Source organism: Culex quinquefasciatus, chromosome 1, assembly GCF_015732765.1.
Source record: "Culex quinquefasciatus strain JHB chromosome 1, VPISU_Cqui_1.0_pri_paternal, whole genome shotgun sequence".
Lineage (NCBI taxonomy): Eukaryota > Metazoa > Arthropoda > Insecta > Diptera > Culicidae > Culex > Culex quinquefasciatus.
In genome coordinates, this window is record NC_051861.1 from 8,593,522 (window position 1) to 8,611,994 (window position 18,473).

Below are 18,473 nucleotides of genomic sequence, written 5' to 3' on the forward strand. Positions count from 1 at the left end.
GAGAGAAAATGGTCAGTTCTTTGAAACGGTATGCCTCGGTAATTGTTGTGCGGTTTGTGCGTACGTATTTTTAAGGAAATGATAACGATTTCAATCGAAAAAAAGGTTTTTATTAGAAAAAAGTAAACTGACAAAAAAAGTTCTGCTCGAGATTCGAACCAAAGCTCTCAGATTACTGAAGTGTCTCCTTACCACTGTGCCACGAGAACTCTGGAGGCACGATTAGAGAAAAGCGTTCGCTGTCAAAAGTCTCTGCTTTGAGTGTAGCTTCAAAGTTCGTCCCAATCAGATGCACATAAATAAGTAAACAAAATAAATCATCTGTTACTCAACAAATAGACGTCATAGAAACACGGCAATCGTTAACCATTAAGTTTTCTTTGGTAAAAACTAGAGAAGGAAAAATAACTGACCGCGGCCAAGCTCGACTAAGCTCCGGCTAAGTCGGGGGGCCACCAATTAACTTTTGATAAGCACTACTGCTAGCAACCCCCAAAAGCGAAATTTAAACCGCTGGTTATTGCGCGCGCCTCGTGAAAGTTGGCTTGTTTGACTTTTTAACCAGTTTATTTTTAGGTTCGAAGTTGTCGCGTTGTGTACTTTTTAAACGCGTGCGTTTTCCCAAGGACGAATGTGCGCGATTGTTGCGCCTTTGTTCGTTCAAACTCTGATTAATTCTACCCGCAATCGCGAGACCAATTCGTGGCGTGCCGCCCTTAGAAGAGGAAACTTCCTCGAATCGTGACGGCCACTGGCGAGGCTCGCCAGGAAATTGATTCTCTTCCGAGCCATTTTCTCGATACTTCATTTAGCAAAACCGCGCACATTTTAATCGCTTTCATTAACAATCTGGCGTAGTTTTTAAAGGAAGGAAAAGTCGCCGCCGTGGATTAAATTTTATTGAGCCGTAAGCAAACACGCGAGTGAAGCCATGAATCGACTTCGAAACTGATGGGCTGATGAGAACCCGGAGGCGAGTGTTCAATCACTGCTTTGAAGTGAAATTTGTAACGAATTAAGGCACCGCGCTACGGCATTGTTGTGCCATTAGTTCTGCTCGGGGCTTCGGTTGAAGTCGGTTTTGCGGGATATTGAGGAAGAATCGTTTTATTTTAACTGGCTTTTGTCGTTGAGTTACATAACATGTTTCGAATTTATTTATCTTCTCACTGGCTTTTGAGGCAGGCTTCCCGTTTCACCTTAAGATTATGATTTCCAAAATCTGAAAAAAAAACCCCGACCCAACTCACCTTAAACACCTCGGAGAAGAACCCGGCGCCGATCTTCTCGCGGTGGAAGTCATCCAGACAGTAGAGCGCCGAAACGGCCGTCCGCAGCGCCCGACAGGACGGCCCCGTCACCGAGCGGTCCGAACAGCCGCTCCGGTTCAGTGGCGGCCCGGGCCCCGTGTGCTGTCCCACGTTCATCGTTATCAGCTCACAATCACTGGCACCTGCTTCGGCGGCTGCAGAACTACCACCACTTTTGCCTTCCGAACGATTGCCGACCTCACCAACACTACCGCGGGACAGAATTTGGCCGCGACCTTGCCGGGTTGTTGCACTTGACGACGACCCGCGAACAGGCGCTCATAACCTTACGTGCGAACCCCTTTTTTTTCGATTTGTGGTCGGTTCTGTTCCACAAAACACTTCCTCGAAAACTTTCCTCGAAGTGCGCGCGCGTTGATATCGGGGTTCACTTTCCGCCAAACTTCCTGACCTTTTTACGCTCCCTTTGGCGGCTTAGAACACGTTTTGTTGTTCCAAATTTACCTACTGCTTCCCCGTTATCGACACTTGACACTTGACAGTGCGGCTTTTGTGTACTTCTTCGACAGTTGCTCTGGCCCCAAACTGTTGGAAATTCACTCGCACCAACCCACACTTCTGGCTCGATCGATTGTCACTGACGTTCTGTGGCGGTCTGAAATTTGAGAAAAAAAAAGAAGAAAAAGTCATGAGCAAACAATCAATCTTATCGTGTTGAGTCCTGCAGTAACCCCCACACTTCAAAAGCGCTCGAAGCAGCCTATCAAACAACTTTGATCTTCGATTTAATAACTGCACCCATACACACTTACAAAGATTGTGTTTTTTTTTTCGCGATAACTGTTTGCACGAGGACACCTGCGTCAATGTGCGCACGTTGCAATCAGCTCTCCCACCAAGATAAGATAACATAACTGTTGAGGGTAAATATTTAAGTATGATTGGGGATTGATTTGTTTGCTTGCCGGGAAGGGGTTTGCAGTAAAGTATGGTATTTAATTGGAACGAATCCATCATTTCGGGGGAGGGAATCTCAGTGGATGACGAATTAATCAATCAAGATAGTCAATAAGATTGAAGGTATTATGAAGTCGGTTAATTAACCTTTTACAATACATAGTTTTAATCAATATCAGGCAAAATCTACCTAAACACGTTGAAAAGTGAAAAATCTAAAAAAAAATACTCAAAAATAATATGATTTCATATTTATCTAAATTCAGTTTTTTTAATAATTTAATTTTACAAAAAAAAATCTTAAGAAAAAATGCACTTTCTGCATATAATTCATAGTGCACTTGAACGGGACGTCATGCGTGGTCAGCTCTTAATCGCCATCTCGCGTTCTTTCGTTGCAGTTTTCGGAGAGATTTAGAGACTCAGCGGTGAGAGAGTGACAGAGAAAGAAAAAATACACTGAAAATCACGAGACACAAGAGATTTTGATTTTAGTCTAAAATTAAATTTAAAGGTGATGTCACGTTTTTTCGTTAAACTTTTTGTGAAATAGCCTAAAATGTTACTAAAACTGACAAAAATGCAGTATGGTATGTCTCTCCTAAAAAATACAAAATCATTTAGTAAATCTGTTTTTTGAAAAGTGGTCTAAACGTCAACATTTTTAAAACCAGTAGTGGAATCAATTTTCCAGACAATTTTATATAGTCCCATATTGACCATTGCCCTATGTTCAATCCTTGGGAAGATAACATTTTAAAAATAAAAATGTTGAAAAACGGTTTTTTTGTAATTTGGGCAATTTCTATATGACAGACTTGTTTTGTCAGTCTCGTAAATATTTTTCCGAAAGCTCCAATTTCCCATAAGTTTGTCTTTGACAGCTTTTTGAAAAATATCGTTTTTATAATTTACGTAAGCAAATTTACTATCCTAGTTTCTACCACACTGAAAAATAAATTTTCTTTTTCAGTTATTAGCAATGCAATTAAGCTTATATCTGTAAGCCCTTACATCCAATTGAAATGCTGTTAAAGGCAAACTTATGGGAAATTAGACGAGCTTTCCGGTAAAAATATTTACGAGACTGAAAAACCAAGTCTGTCCTATAGAAATTGCCAAAAACAACAAAAAACTCGTTTTTTCAACATTTTTATTTTTAAAACCGCTGTATCTTCCCACGGATTGGACATAGGACAATGGTCAATATGGAGACTTTTATGTAAAATTGTCTGGAGAATCGATGCGAAATGTTGACGTTTAGACCACTTTTCAAAAAAACAGTTTTAGTAAATGATTTTTGTATTTTTTTAGGAGAGACATACCATACTGCAATTTTTGTCAGTCTTTTGGTAACATTTTAGGTTATTTCCTCAAAAATTTTGAACGAAAAAAAATCGTGACATCACCTTTATATTTAAGTTGTAGATTTAAAAATCAAAAAATCTCATAGATTTGGCGTGTATTTTTGTTTCAGTGTATTTTTTTCAGAAAGTCCGTCCAATTTCCTACAAGTTTGTCTTTGACCACTTTTTGATACGACGCAACGGCTTCGAGATACAGCAATATTTAAATTACAAAATACAAAGATATTTAAATACCTTACGCTCTCCTCAAATGTTATTTTCGAGTACTATTGGCTTTATATACACAAAAATTGCTTATATAGGCCTAGGATAACATGTCTACAAAGTTTCATTGAAATCGGAGAGGGTCGGGTAAAAAAGTACCAGAAAAATTCCTGATTTGAGCTGGAATTGCTCTATACTTTCGGATTTTTGGGTGCAGAGATCATCAAATGATAGCTTTTTCTATCACTGATTTGCAACACTGGAGTAATCGAATCAGGAAAAAGTTTTTTATAGTTGTCTAATTTTTTATTGTTGAGGTAAGAAATTAAGAATTTTTAAATCCAAGATGGCGACATAAATGGCGGTAATTTAATACGTAATCAATTATTCAAATTTGACTAAAATGGAGTCGCAGAACTCGAATTTTATATAAAAAGTAAAAAAATAAAAAAAATACATTTTTCTGTTCGTGAATCTGTCCGGGGGTCATCCACAAATGTCGTAATCAAACCGTCAGTGGATACCTGTACCTCGTGATAAAAAAGCTAAAAGTGGAACTTGTGGCAAAGACTACTATTAAAATTGGGTTATTTAAAGTGTTTTTCCACTTGCGAGGACTCTTTTAAGGCTTAGACAGGGTGACCACTCAGGAACGATTTGCATGATTCAGACATTTTTTCGACTTTTCCAGAATTTTCAAAGCATCATATAGTAATCTTTTCTGCATCTAAAATATTCGTGCAAATCCTATTATCTTAAAATAGATAATTGAAAAATTTAAAACACAACAAACATAAATGGGCTGTAAAGATTCGCACAGGTATATTTATGATGCTCAAAAACAAATTTGAAGGGTACTTTTTTTTAGGCAGTTTCCTCGACCCCTATTCAATTTGCGACAAACTTTACCTTAAGGGGTAACTTTTGTCAAACCCGAGCTCCATTTTTCGATATAACGGAGAATTACCTATTTAAAAAATGGTTTTCAAAGGGTAAATTTATTTTTTGTTGCTTATTATTTTAGAAATATATTTTCTCCTCATTATTAACCCTCTACTGCCCAAATTTTTTTTGAAGATTTTTATTTTTTTCGTGTTCAGGAAGTCATTTAGAGCTATTTTTGTTCTACGAAGAACTTTACTTCTCTAGTTTTATGTTTTTCTTGTCTCATTTTTAGTATTTTAATTTGCAGTTATCTTGCTAAATTTGTGTTTGTTTTCCGTAATCTTTGACCTTCTACCACCTTCTATCATTTCATTTTGCCTATCTAATTTTTTATGTTTTTACAGTCACTTTTTCAATTTTTTGCTTGTTTTTCACATTTTCTGCTATAAATGACACCATTAACATTTAAATTGTAACAAAATGTGTGAGGAATAGTCTTGGACTCTACAAAAATTACTGAATACTTCTTTTTACTTAAAATATAGGAAATATTAGTAAAAAACACAGCCAAAGTTGAACACTGAAAAAAAATTATATGTTTTAAAACATTAGTTAAGTCACATCAAACAAGTAAAACTTTCAACCCATACATTTTCTAAATTTTAAGAGTTCTTGTTTCCAATGCTTTTCAAAGATCAAAAAATGATTGAAAATAGATTTTTGGTGAATTTTTTTTTAAATCAAATCCCGTCTAAAGGCAGGGTTAGGTTGTAGAGGGTTAAATAAACAAGAATAAAAATAAGTAAATAAAATAATTTTTTGTCAAATATTCAAAAAGAAGCTTCGGAAAGGAGGCGCTAGTAATTTCGATTGATTCTGATCTTTAAAGTACCGTCAACTTCAAATCGGTCTTTTTTTTAGAATTTAGATTTTTGTTTTTTTTATACGACTGAAACATTTTTGGTGCCTTCGGTATGCCCAAAGAAGCCATTTTGCATCATTAGTTTGATCATATAATTTTCCATACAAATTTAGCAGCTGTCCATACAAAAACAATGTATGAAAATTCAAAAATCTGTATCTTTTGAAGGAATTTTTTGATAGATTTGGTGTCTTCGACAAAGTTGTAGGTATTATTACGGACTACACAGAAAAAAAAGAAATATGGTAAACAATTTTTGGTTATTTTTTATTTATCTTTTTGTCACAAAAACTTGATTTGCAAAAAAACAAACTTTATTTTTATTTTTTTTTATTTTTCAATATGTTTTAGAGGACATCAAATGCCAACTTTTCAGAAATTTCCAGGTTGTGTAAAAAATTCTTCGACCGAGTTATGATTTTTTTAATCAATACTGATTTCATAAAAAAAATAAATATTAGTCGCAAAAGTTTTTCAACTTCATTTTTCGATGTTAAATCAAATTTGAAATCAAAAGTACATCAGTGAAATTTTGATAAGAGGCACCGTTTTCAAGTTAAGGTCATTTTTAGGTAACTTTTTTGAAAATAGTCGCAGTTTTTCATTTTTTTGAAATTAGTGCACATGTTTGCTCACATTTGAAAAACACATTTGTGAAAAGCTGAGAAAATTTTCTATATTTTGCTTCTTCGGACTTTGTTGCCATGCAAAAGTTTAAAAACATAAAAATTGATGTTTTCCAAGTCTCACCCAAACAACCCACCATTTTCTAACGTCGATATCTCAGCAATTAACTATCCAATTTACAATGTTAAAATATGAAACATTTGTAAAATTTTCCGATCTTTCAAAATTTTTAAATCAAGACTAACATTTTAAAAGGGCCAAATATTCAATATAAAGCCCTTTAAAAATATTCACCTGATTTCTATTGTAGTTTATTTTTTTTTGTATTTCAAACCAAAATTGAATGTTATTTTTAAAACCATTTTTGATTTTTTGTTATTCAAAGTAATTGCAATGTACCAAATAGTTAAATTGAATGTTGCTAATTCTTAATAACAATAATTCATACTTCATACCTTTTTGAACAATTCTCAATCTCAAACCTACTCCTCCAAACAGTAGTGAGTTTTCCACACATTTTTTCTCACTTTTCCTCCTTTTCCCAACCATCGCAGCTATAAATAACCCCGAATCACTTCGCACAGCTGCAGTTTCCTCTTCGACTTTTTTCTTCTTCTGCTCGTTTCTTTTTTCGAGAATAGTAAACAGGAAAACTTCGTTTTCTCTCCTCAGAATTTCCCACCCTCCGGTATGTTTTGCTCTCTTCTAATCCCTTCCCAGTGAGCGTGAGCAAATGAAAAAAAAGGTCACGAGTTTGAGGGGCGCGCACACCATGATGTGTGAATCGTAGTGGGATGCTGTCCAAGAAGAATTGGGCCACGACACCGCATTGATGGACCAAGCTGAAATATTGAGTTCGCTTTCAGCGTCCAATAAAATGGTTCTGAGTTATGGGGTTTTTTGTTCGCTTTTTTGACACGTGGCAAATCGGTTGAAGAGCTTTGGGTTCTCTTTCAAGGAAAAAATTGTTGGAAATTCACAGAATAGAGAATCATAAAATTGGGATGAAGCACTCCCGAGTAGACGGTAATAACTTTGCAATAACATTTTGTGATATTTGAAAATACTAGAGCAATAACATTTTATGTTATTTATTAGAAGATTTGTTATTCGTTGTTATGATTTTTTTGTTATTCGATTGTTATTGTAATAAAAGACTAATAACGTTTTTAGTAACTCTTTGAGCAAATCTTATTATTCTTTTTTGTTATTTTAACAACTAGTCCTATCATCCTAATAACAGTTGGTTTTTCTTCCATAACAAAAAATGTTATTCCCAAGTTGTTTTTGATTTCAATCAATATCAGACCAATAACAAATTTTGTTGTGATAACATAAACTGTTATTCAACCCTTATGCAAAAATGGGTTTTTCAAGAAGAATCCATAACACTTTCTGTTATTTTAACAACATCCGTTATTGAAATGGCATTTTGTTATTACCGTCTGCCCGGGCTGTACAAAATCAGAGAAATACAAAAAATGAGAATAAACGAGCCAGTCTTGTAACCATGTAACGCAACATGATTGGATGTTGCATGCAACAACAAAAACCCAAAGTGACACCTTCCTACGGTTACAAAATATGGAGCAATCCAAAGCAATCCAAACTGAGAAAAAAAACGCTCTTTCTGAGTCTGACGAACGATGAGCAGATTAGTCAGTCTTCCATAAGACGAGAAAAAAACACGCAGCATGGCGGGAAATCCCGGGAAATGGTTTCTAAATCTTCTTTCCTTCACCGAGAAGTCGCTCGTAGCAGCAAACGCGGGGGAAAATTTATTGTCACTCGGCACGATTTCCCACCAAAGAAACGAGGGAGGAAAAACAAGCTGAAGAAGCGTCAACGAAGTGGTTCTGATTATGCTGGTTGAGGCACGCGCGCGTGGGTGTCAAGAAGTGCAACATTCTAACCGCTCTTGAGTTCTGCCAGAATGTTGGAACTGCACTTGGGTGGAGTTGAAACCGAGCTATTTTTGGAAGTTAGGTTTGGTAAACGAGGAATGTTTTTGGGTATCTTTTGGGGGAATTCAAATTCGATAAAATGGTGATGTGATTTGACTGCGACATCTTTAGGTTGTTGCATGACTGCAACGCGACTGTGACATAACTCGAACGTGACTGCATCGATTGCGACTGGATGTTGACGATTCTCCTCCACCATACAACGCACGATTATGTTCCACAGGCCGTTACATATCGCGACCATAACGTCCTCTCTGGCATCGATTCCGGGTCGAAGCGTCTTCGGAAGAAGACAACTCTCTCTCTCTCTCTCCCACTCTCTGTCTCTATTTCACGACTGGCCGCATGAAATAGTGATACAATTTCCATATAATTACGGCGTGCAAGTCACGGCGGCCTAATGCACCACACACCGCGAAGACACTTTCCGGGGTTATTTTCGGCTCCATCGAGCACACACCAATTTCCATACGCCACACAAACACAGTCCGTTTCTGACTGACTGACTTTTCTCCGTAACCGTGTAATCAGCTAATTTGGATAGTAGTTTTTGCTTCTTTGTCTTATGTGTTTGGGGCTTTTCCTCTTTTTTTTTTGGGCATTTTCTTGGTTAGTGGCGTGATGTGTGCTGCAATTACACAATTTTGCCTGTTCACGTGCGTTCGAGCATGTCTTGAAAAGTGTGGCAAATTTTGGGAAAATGTGTGATGTGGAAATTAGGCGAATTAAAGACGGTCGGTTCGGAATTTCTTCTTTTACATGATCGCTGGCTTAAATGTTATGTAAATTGCGAATCCAACTCTATTGTTTAAGCTTTTTCCTAAGATTCCAGCTGTCTCATTTGACATAACTGTCTCACCCATAAGATTGCTTGAAGTGTTCCAGAATCTGATTGGTTTAAATAACGTCAACAATTTACTTGTCTCTATTGCATCATCTGCCTCAGCTGTCCCACCTGTCTCACTTATCTTGTTTGTCACAAACTAATTCGTGATTTAATTGCCTGAACTGTCTCAGCTTTTTCAGATGTAATTTGCAGCAAATATTGTTTCTAATATTGTTATGATCTCTTTGTCGCAAATGTCCCAAACTGACATAACTGTCCCACCTTCGATTTCTCGAAATCTCCGACAATCATCACAATCATTCACAATTCAACAGTCAAAATTGGTAACTGATTTGCTTTGTTGGTTCGACTGTCTCAGCAGTCACGATTTGTCTCATCTGTCTCCTTTGTCTCATTCTTCTTCACGGCCACTATTGTCTCAATTTAATTTGTGTTTCAAAAGCCCAGCCATGTGATTTTTTTGGGCTTGTCTCACATGTTTAAGTCCCATCAATCTTGACTGTCTCATTCGTCGATTCTTGTCTCATTTCACTTGATAAAGTGAAATGTCAGGCAAGTAAAATGTGACAAGAAAAGACGAATGAGACAGTCAAGATTGATGGGACTTAAACATGTGAGACAAGCCAAAAAAAATCATGACTGAGTTTTTGAAACACAAATTAAATTGAGACAAAAGTCACCGTGAAGAAGAATGAGACAAATGAGACAGATGAGACAACTCGTGACTTAGTCATCTCAACAGTTATATTTCATTATTATCTGTCTAATTTGTCCCAACAATCTCAGCCGTCTCAAAAAAATTCTTGCTGTCCCAGTTGAATTGACCGTCTCAACCAATTTCACGACTGTCTCAACTGTCTCATGATCTGTCTCAAAAACCTTCTTTTCAAAAAAAATCCCAAATCGCGACTTTGAGTGCACCGCAAACCACACTTGATTGGTCACGTTCTCAGCTGCGATTAATTAGAGAACCAGCAACGACGACTGACCCAGCAGTGGTGGTGGTGACCGATTCTACGACGCCATTCCGAGATGAACGTGAAAAATTGAGTTTTCCTCGGTTTGTCAGAGCAGGTCCGTAGCGGCAGCGAAAAAAAACAAACAAACCAAAATAAAATGTGCCTTTTTTTGACGTTGTATTTATTGGATCGCATCCAAAAACACCAAAAAATTCTTTTGCCTTTCGGAAGTACCGGTGAGATTTACTTTGGGGAATCGATTTTTTTGTTGCAGAGTCGCTGCGCGACTTGTCGGCAAAGTGAAAGGCTTAAAATGAGCACGCAAACACCTCTAATTGACCATCATCTCCATCATCATTTCAAACTTGAGGGTGGGTGGTGAATGTTATGATGATGAAGATGAGCGGCAAACTACACAAATTATGCAACATTTTCTGCCGTTGATGCGTAGGTGAGCTGGTGTAACACACGGTAAAAAAAACTCAGTTTGAAAAAGTTTAGGGTATTTTAAGACAAAGCTGTTACTCACAGTCCCAAAAAAAATTAAAGTGTAATTTTATAAACATCAAAGTAAAACTATCCGCAGTGGTGTGGTGCAAATGCGACCTTTTTTCCAAGTCGCGACGACGCCGACGCCGGGTCGACGCCAGAAATAAACTGCGGGCAACCTTGAGGGATGGAAGTGCTTCTTCGTGTTGTTCTATCTCTTATGAGTGTACTTTTTGTATTATGCAACGCGACAACTGAGTGCAAGTAGTGCATTCAACAAGTTGAGGTTAGTCAAATTAAAAAAGATGGTATTCTTATTTCTAGAAATGTGACACAGTTTTTTTTTTATTGTGTCAAGTTCAAAGGAATTTGATACATAATTTAAGAAAACATGAAAAAAAATCCCTTTAAAAAAAATAATTATTTTCTGATTTTGTGAAATGTGATCCGTTCTCAGAATCTGTCTTTGCGGTTAATGCAACGCAGTAGGCCTGGCCGCTTTAATTTTTACAATACATATTCGGGGTTACTCGGAAGTAATGCAATCATTAATATTGACAAGAAAGGACTTGGAACGTAATCTAACCACAAGTTCTTCCAGGATGCTTTCTTCGGACTGGCTGCGCTTGTGTTCGATTAGATTAGATTAGATTAGATTAAAAAAAAAATAAATATTTTCACTTTTAAAACAACTTAACACTTTTGATAGAAACTTGCTTCCTCGCTGTCTATTGACTTTTCAACACTCGATTTAAGTAGAAAACCCCTTTTCTGAGCTGTTATTGAACGGAGAAATGCTGATTTGGCAATATTTAAGTCACGATGAAATAAAATGCTGTTCCCCTATACGGTCAATTTAAATTTTCATTCCATTTTTTTTGGAATTACGTCAAAAATAAATTTTGCTACAAATAAAACATTTGATTTTCATTAAAATAAAACTTGTTAAATTGATTGTAAAACATAAAGGATGCATCGTATAACATTGATTTATGTATTTTCAATCAAGGCTTATTCATCATTTTACAAATTTGAGTTTTTGAACCATAGATCGGTAAAGACGTAACTGTACTGAATAATATTATTTTCAAAAAATCATCGATATTTCAAAATTTTAGGAAATACCAAAAAAAATTATATTGTATAAAAATCCTGTGCATCCTTGCTTATTTTTTGGAAATTTAGCCCAATTTTTTTTTATTTTTTTGCCAGGGTTGCCAGATCTTCATTTAGTAGAGTATGGTCTTTAAAGTTCCAATCTCGAGATAAAAGAAAAATTTCCATATAAATTCCCCCTTTTTCTCAAACTTGGGAGTTTTGGTGTTAAATTACCTATCCAACGGTGAATATCATGATTTTATTTAAGATTATTTCCGCCCACTTTTCTAAGTTATGCGAAAACAATTTTTCAACCATAACTTTTTAATTAGTTATCGCAACTTCAAACAATTGAAAAGTGTTTAGCTCTAAGCGAGCATCGATCTAAAATAATTTATCAACCAATTTTTGATCAGCAAAAAGATTTTTTCCATCCCAGCATTTGATGTTTTATAAAATGTTAGATTTGTAAGTTTGACTTGTTTTTTTTGTGACTTTGTCAATGTTTAAAAAAAATCAGGGTTTAACGTTGGTTGTGTTTTTGCTAAAATTTCTTATATTTTATGCAAAAAATAGTGAGTAAAAAAGTATTAAAAATTCAAATGACGTGTTTTAAAATGCATTGCACACCTTTCCAGTTGTTTTGTCATCATTAGTTTCGAAAATATCTCATAAGTTTCAAAAATATCTAAGTATTGAGGAAAATTTTATTTTTTAACGAAAAATATTTTTTTGCGGTGCTGTACTTCAGAATTTCATGAAAAATTCTAAACATTTAAAAAAAGGTCCAATAAAACAAATTTTCAGTTTTTGCTTTTTGGGTGTTTTTTTATTACCCCTGACTCAAAGCGGTTTCAAAAACAACCAAAAAGCAAAAACTGTTAGGTTTATTGGAACTTTAAAAAACAAACTCCAGGTATGATAAACAATGCAGAAAAATGCATTTAAGATTGTTTTCAGTTGATTAGACTTCAATTTTCATAGAAATTTTGATGTTTTTTGGAAAAAAAAGTTATAAAAATAAAATGCAAAAAAAACAAGTAAGGTAGAACAAAATTTGATAAGAATAACCTTTAAATACTAAGCAATCTTATTTTTGTCGTGTAACAAAATTACTCAAAATGACACAACACAGAAACAACACTAGATCCTCTTGTTTTGCCACATCCAAACGGTGGTCACATCAATTTGCTACAAAACTGCATGAAAGTATATCAGAATCTGCATTAAATTAAAACTGTTCTCATGCATTTTTTGCGATTTTGATTGCATTTAAAAAAAAAACCTTAACGGAACGAGAATTGAACCATCCACTTTTTGGTTGTTCAAAAACTACTGTTAACATAGAAGTAATTAAAAAAAGTAATTTTGATAGTTTCGTTTTTTTCAAAACTGCAATTATGGGTTCAGTTAAGTACAATTAATTAGAGTTTTGATTTATTATAAATTATTACGGCTTCAGCATTTTTGGTACTTTTAACATGAAAACAGCTTTACACTAAATCCCCCATGTGCGCTCTTTTTGGGGGGGCGCACACCGGGGGAGAGCGCAATTCGGGGGAGCGTTATTTCGGGGTTTGAGCGCAAACGGGGGGAGCGTTATTTCGGGGTTTGAGCGCAAATCGGGGAGCGTTATTGCGGGGTTTTGGCGTAAAATGGGGTTTCTTTTTAAATGTACTTTATTTACATATAAATGAAACATTTGTATAAGGGGTCATCCATAAAACACGGATAAGGGGCCATCCACAAATCTGGGTATCCAAGAACTCCCGGAAGTCATGCCCTAGATATCTACTTGATCAACGGGGGTCTATATGGGTGTATTAACCATCGGTATAGCTTCAGGTAGCTTCAGTGAACCACGATGGATCTTCTGGGTTACGTTGGATTGTTATGGGCCCTCCAGGAACTCCCGGGAGTTATGACCTGATGATCTACCTGATCAACGCGGGTCTATATGGGTATATTAATCATCGGTATAGCTTCAGGTAGCTGCACTGAACCACGATGGATGCTCTGGAGTTCGTTGGATTGTTATGGGTCCTCCAGGAACTCCAGGGAGTTATGACCTGATGATCTACCAGATCAACGGGGGTCTATATGAGTGTATTAACCATCGGTATAGCTTCAGGTAGCTCCAGTGAACCACGATGGATCTTCTGGGTTACGTTGGATTGTTATGGGCCCTCCAGGAACTCCCGGGAGTTATGACCTGATGATCTACCTGATCAATGGGGTCTATATGGGTATATTAATCATCGGAATAGCTTCCGGTAGCTTCAGTGAACCACGATGGATATTCTGGGTTACGTTAAATTGTTATGGGTCCTCCAGGAACTCCCGGGAGTTATGACCTGATGATCTACCAGATCAACGGGGGTCTGTATGAGTGTATTAACCATCGGTATAGCTTCAGGTAGCTTCAGTGAACCACGATGGATATTCTGGGTTACGTTGGATTGTTATGGGCCTCCAGGAACTCCCGGGAGTTATGACCTGATGATCTACCTGATCAACGCGGGTCTATATGGGTGTATTAATCATCGGTATAGCTTCAGGTAGCTGCACTGAACCACGATGGATGCTCTGGAGTTCGTTGGATTGTTATGGGTCCTCCAGGAACTCCAGGAGTTATGACCTGATGATCTACCAGATCAACGGGGTCTATATGAGTGTATTAACCATCGGTATAGCTCCAGGTAGCTCCAGTGAACCACGATGGATCTTCTGGGTTACGTTGGATTGTTATGGGCCCTCCAGGAACTCTCGGGAGTTATGACCTGATGATCTACCTGATCAATGGGGGTCTATATGGGTATATTAATCATCGGAATAGCTTCCGGTAGCTTCAGTGAACCACGATGGATATTCTGGGTTACGTTAAATTGTTATGGGTCCTCCAGGAACTCCCGGGAGTTATGACCTGATGATCTACCAGATCAACGGGGGTCTGTATGAGTGTATTAACCATCGGTATAGCTTCAGGTAGCTTCAGTGAACCACGATGGATCTTCTGGGTTACGTTGGATTGTTATGGGCCCTCCAGGAACTCCCGGGAGTTATGACCTGATGATCTACCTGATCAACGCGGGTCTATATGGGTATATTTATCATCGGTATAGCTTCAGGTAGCTTCAGTGAACCACGATGGATCTTCTGGGTTACGTTGGATAGTTATGGGCCCTCCAGAAACTCCCGGAAGTTATGACCTGATGATCTACCTGATCAACGGGGTCTGTATGGGTGTATTACCCATCGGTATAGCTTCAGGTAACTTCAGTGAACCACGATGGATATTCTGGGGTACGTTGGATTGTTATGGGTCCTCAAGGAACTCCGGGAGTTATGACCTGATGATCTAGCTGATCAACGGGGTCTATGTGGGTATATTAATCATTGGTATAGCTTCAGGTAGCTTCACTGAACCATGATGGATGCTACTGAAGTTACCTGAAGCTATACCGATGATTAATTCATCCATATAAACCTCCGTTGATCTGGTAGATGTCCAGGTCATGACTTCCAGGAGTTCCTGGACGACCTATAACAATCCAACGTACCTCAGAGTATCCTTCGTGGTTAGGTGAAGCTACCTGAAGCTATACCGAAGATTAATGTATTCATATGGGCCCCCGTTGATCAGGTAGTTCATCAGGTCATAACTCCCGGGAGTTCCTGGAGGACCCATAACAATCCAACGTACCTCAGAGTATCCTTCGTGGTTAGGTGGAGCTACCTGAAGCTATACCGATGATTAATGTATTCATATAGGCCCCCGTTGATCAGGTAGATCATCAGGTCATAACTCCCGGGAGTTCCTGGAGGACCCATAACAACCCAATATGGCGAAGGGTATCCATCGTAATTCATGAAGCTACCTGAAGCTATACCGATGGTTAATACACCCATATAGACCCCCGTTGATCAGGTAGATCATCAGGTCATAACCCGGGAGTTCCTGGAGGACCCATAACAACAAACCCAGAATATCCATCGTGGTTCACTGAAGCTACCTGAAGCTATATCGATGATTAATATACCCATATAGAACCCGTTGATCAGGTAGATCGTCAGGTCATAACTTCTGGGAGTTCCTGGAGGACCTATAACAATCCAACATGGCTAAGGGTATCCATTGTGGTTCACTGAAGCTACCTGAAGCTATACCGTTGGTTAATACATCCATATAGACCCCGTTGATCAGGTAGATCATCAGGTCATAACTTCCGGGAGTTCCTGGAGGGCCCATAACAACCCAACGTAACCCAGAAGATCCATCGTGGTTCACTGAAGCTACCTGAAGCTATACCGATGATTAATATACCCATATAGAACCCCGTTGATCAGGTAGATCATCAGGTCATAACTCCGGGAGTTCCTGGAGGACCCATGACAATCCAACGAACTCCAGAGCATCCATCGTGGTTCAGTGAAGCTACCTGAAGCTATACCGATGGTTAATACACTCATATAGAACCCCGTTGATCAGGTAGATCATCAGGTTATAACTCCGGGAGTTCCTGGAGGACCCATAACAATTTAACGTAACCCAGAATATCCATCGTGGTTCACTGAAGCTATCGGAAGCTATACCGATGTTTAATACACCCATATAGACCCCGTTCATCAAGTAGATATCTAGGGCATGACTTCCGGGAGTTCTTGGATACCCAGATTTGTGGATGGCCTCTTATCCATGTTTTGTGGATGACCCCTTATACAAATATTTTATTTATATGTAAAAGTACATTTAAAGAAAACCCCATTTCACAAAACCCCGCAATAACGCTCCCCCGATTTGCGCCACTTAGAGCGTTATTTGGGGGGAGCGTTATTTCGGGGTTTGAGCGCAATTCGGGGGGCGCAAAACGGGGGAGGCGCAATCGGGGGGAGCGTATTTAGGGGATTTAGTGTATTTATATTCATGATTGAAAAAAAATATGCGTTTAGGTTGATTACAACAAGCATTTATTGTACACTAAATCCCCTAAATACGCTCCCCCCGATTGCGCCTCCCCCGTTTTGCGCCCCCCGAATTGCGCTCAAACCCCGAAATAACGCTCCCCCCAAATAACGCTCTAAGTGGCGCAAATCGGGGGAGCGTTATTGCGGGGTTTTGGCGTGAAATGGGGTTTTCTTTTTAAATGTACTTTTACATATAAATAAAATATTTGTATAAGGGTCATCCACAAAACATGGATAAGAGGCCATCCACAAATCTGGGTATCCAAGAACTCCCGGAAGTCATGCCTAGATATCTACTTGATGAACGGGGGTCTATATGGGTGTATTAAACATCGGTATAGCTTCCGATAGCTTCAGTGAACCACGATGGATATTCTGGGTTACGTTAAATTGTTATGGGTCCTCCAGGAACTCCGGGAGTTATAACCTGATGATCTACCTGATCAACGGGGTCTATATGAGTGTATTAACCATCGGTATAGCTTCAGGTAGCTTCACTGAACCACGATGGATGCTCTGGAGTTCGTTGGATTGTCATGGGTCCTCCAGGAACTCCCGGGAGTTATGACCTGATGATCTACCTGATCAACGGGGTTCTATATGGGTATATTAATCATCGGTATAGCTTCAGGTAGCTTCAGTGAACCACGATGGATCTTCTGGGTTACGTTGGGTTGTTATGGGCCCTCCAGGAACTCCCGGAAGTTATGACCTGATGATCTACCTGATCAACGGGGGTCTATATGGATGTATTAACCAACGGTATAGCTTCAGGTAGCTTCAGTGAACCACAATGGATACCCTTAGCCATGTTGGATTGTTATAGGTCCTCCAGGAACTCCCAGAAGTTATGACCTGACGATCTACCTGATCAACGGGGTTCTATATGGGTATATTAATCATCGATATAGCTTCAGGTAGCTTCAGTGAACCACGATGGATATTCTGGGTTACGTTGGATTGTTATGGGTCCTCCAGGAACTCCGGGAGTTATGACCTGATGATCTACCTGATCAACGGGGTCTATATGGGTGTATTAACCATCGGTATAGCTTCAGGTAGCTTCATGAATTACGATGGATACCCTTCGCCATATTGGGTTGTTATGGGTCCTCCAGGAACTCCCGGGAGTTATGACCTGATGATCTACCTGATCAACGGGGCCTATATGAATACATTAATCATCGGTATAGCTTCAGGTAGCTCCACCTAACCACGAAGGATACTCTGAGGTACGTTGGATTGTTATGGGTCCTCCAGGAACTCCCGGGAGTTATGACCTGATGAACTACCTGATCAACGGGGCCCATATGAATACATTAATCTTCGGTATAGCTTCAGGTAGCTTCACCTAACCACGAAGGATACTCTGAGGTACGTTGGATTGTTATAGGTCGTCCAGGAACTCCTGGAAGTCATGACCTGGACATCTACCAGATCAACGGAGGTTTATATGGATGAATTAATCATCGGTATAGCTTCAGGTAACTTCAGTAGCATCCATCATGGTTCAGTGAAGCTACCTGAAGCTATACCAATGATTAATATACCCACATAGACCCCGTTGATCAGCTAGATCATCAGGTCATAACTCCCGGGAGTTCCTTGAGGACCCATAACAATCCAACGTACCCCAGAATATCCATCGTGGTTCACTGAAGTTACCTGAAGCTATACCGATGGGTAATACACCCATACAGACCCCGTTGATCAGGTAGATCATCAGGTCATAACTTCCGGGAGTTTCTGGAGGGCCCATAACTATCCAACGTAACCCAGAAGATCCATCGTGGTTCACTGAAGCTACCTGAAGCTATACCGATGATAAATATACCCATATAGACCCGCGTTGATCAGGTAGATCATCAGGTCATAACTCCCGGGAGTTCCTGGAGGGCCCATAACAATCCAACGTAAC

The 18,473-nt window shown here is 38.6% G+C and overlaps 1 protein-coding gene across 1 annotated transcript in view; it reads right to left on the minus strand.

The window, feature by feature from the left end:
* Positions 1 to 18,473, minus strand: part of LOC6050342 — a 184,766-nt gene that overhangs the window by 162,791 nt on the left and 3,502 nt on the right. The window contains exon 2 of the mRNA XM_038249785.1: positions 1,251 to 1,926. Coding sequence (XP_038105713.1) covers positions 1,251 to 1,427 — 177 coding nt within the window. The 5' untranslated portion in view covers positions 1,428 to 1,926. The remainder of the gene's footprint in view (positions 1 to 1,250; positions 1,927 to 18,473) is intronic.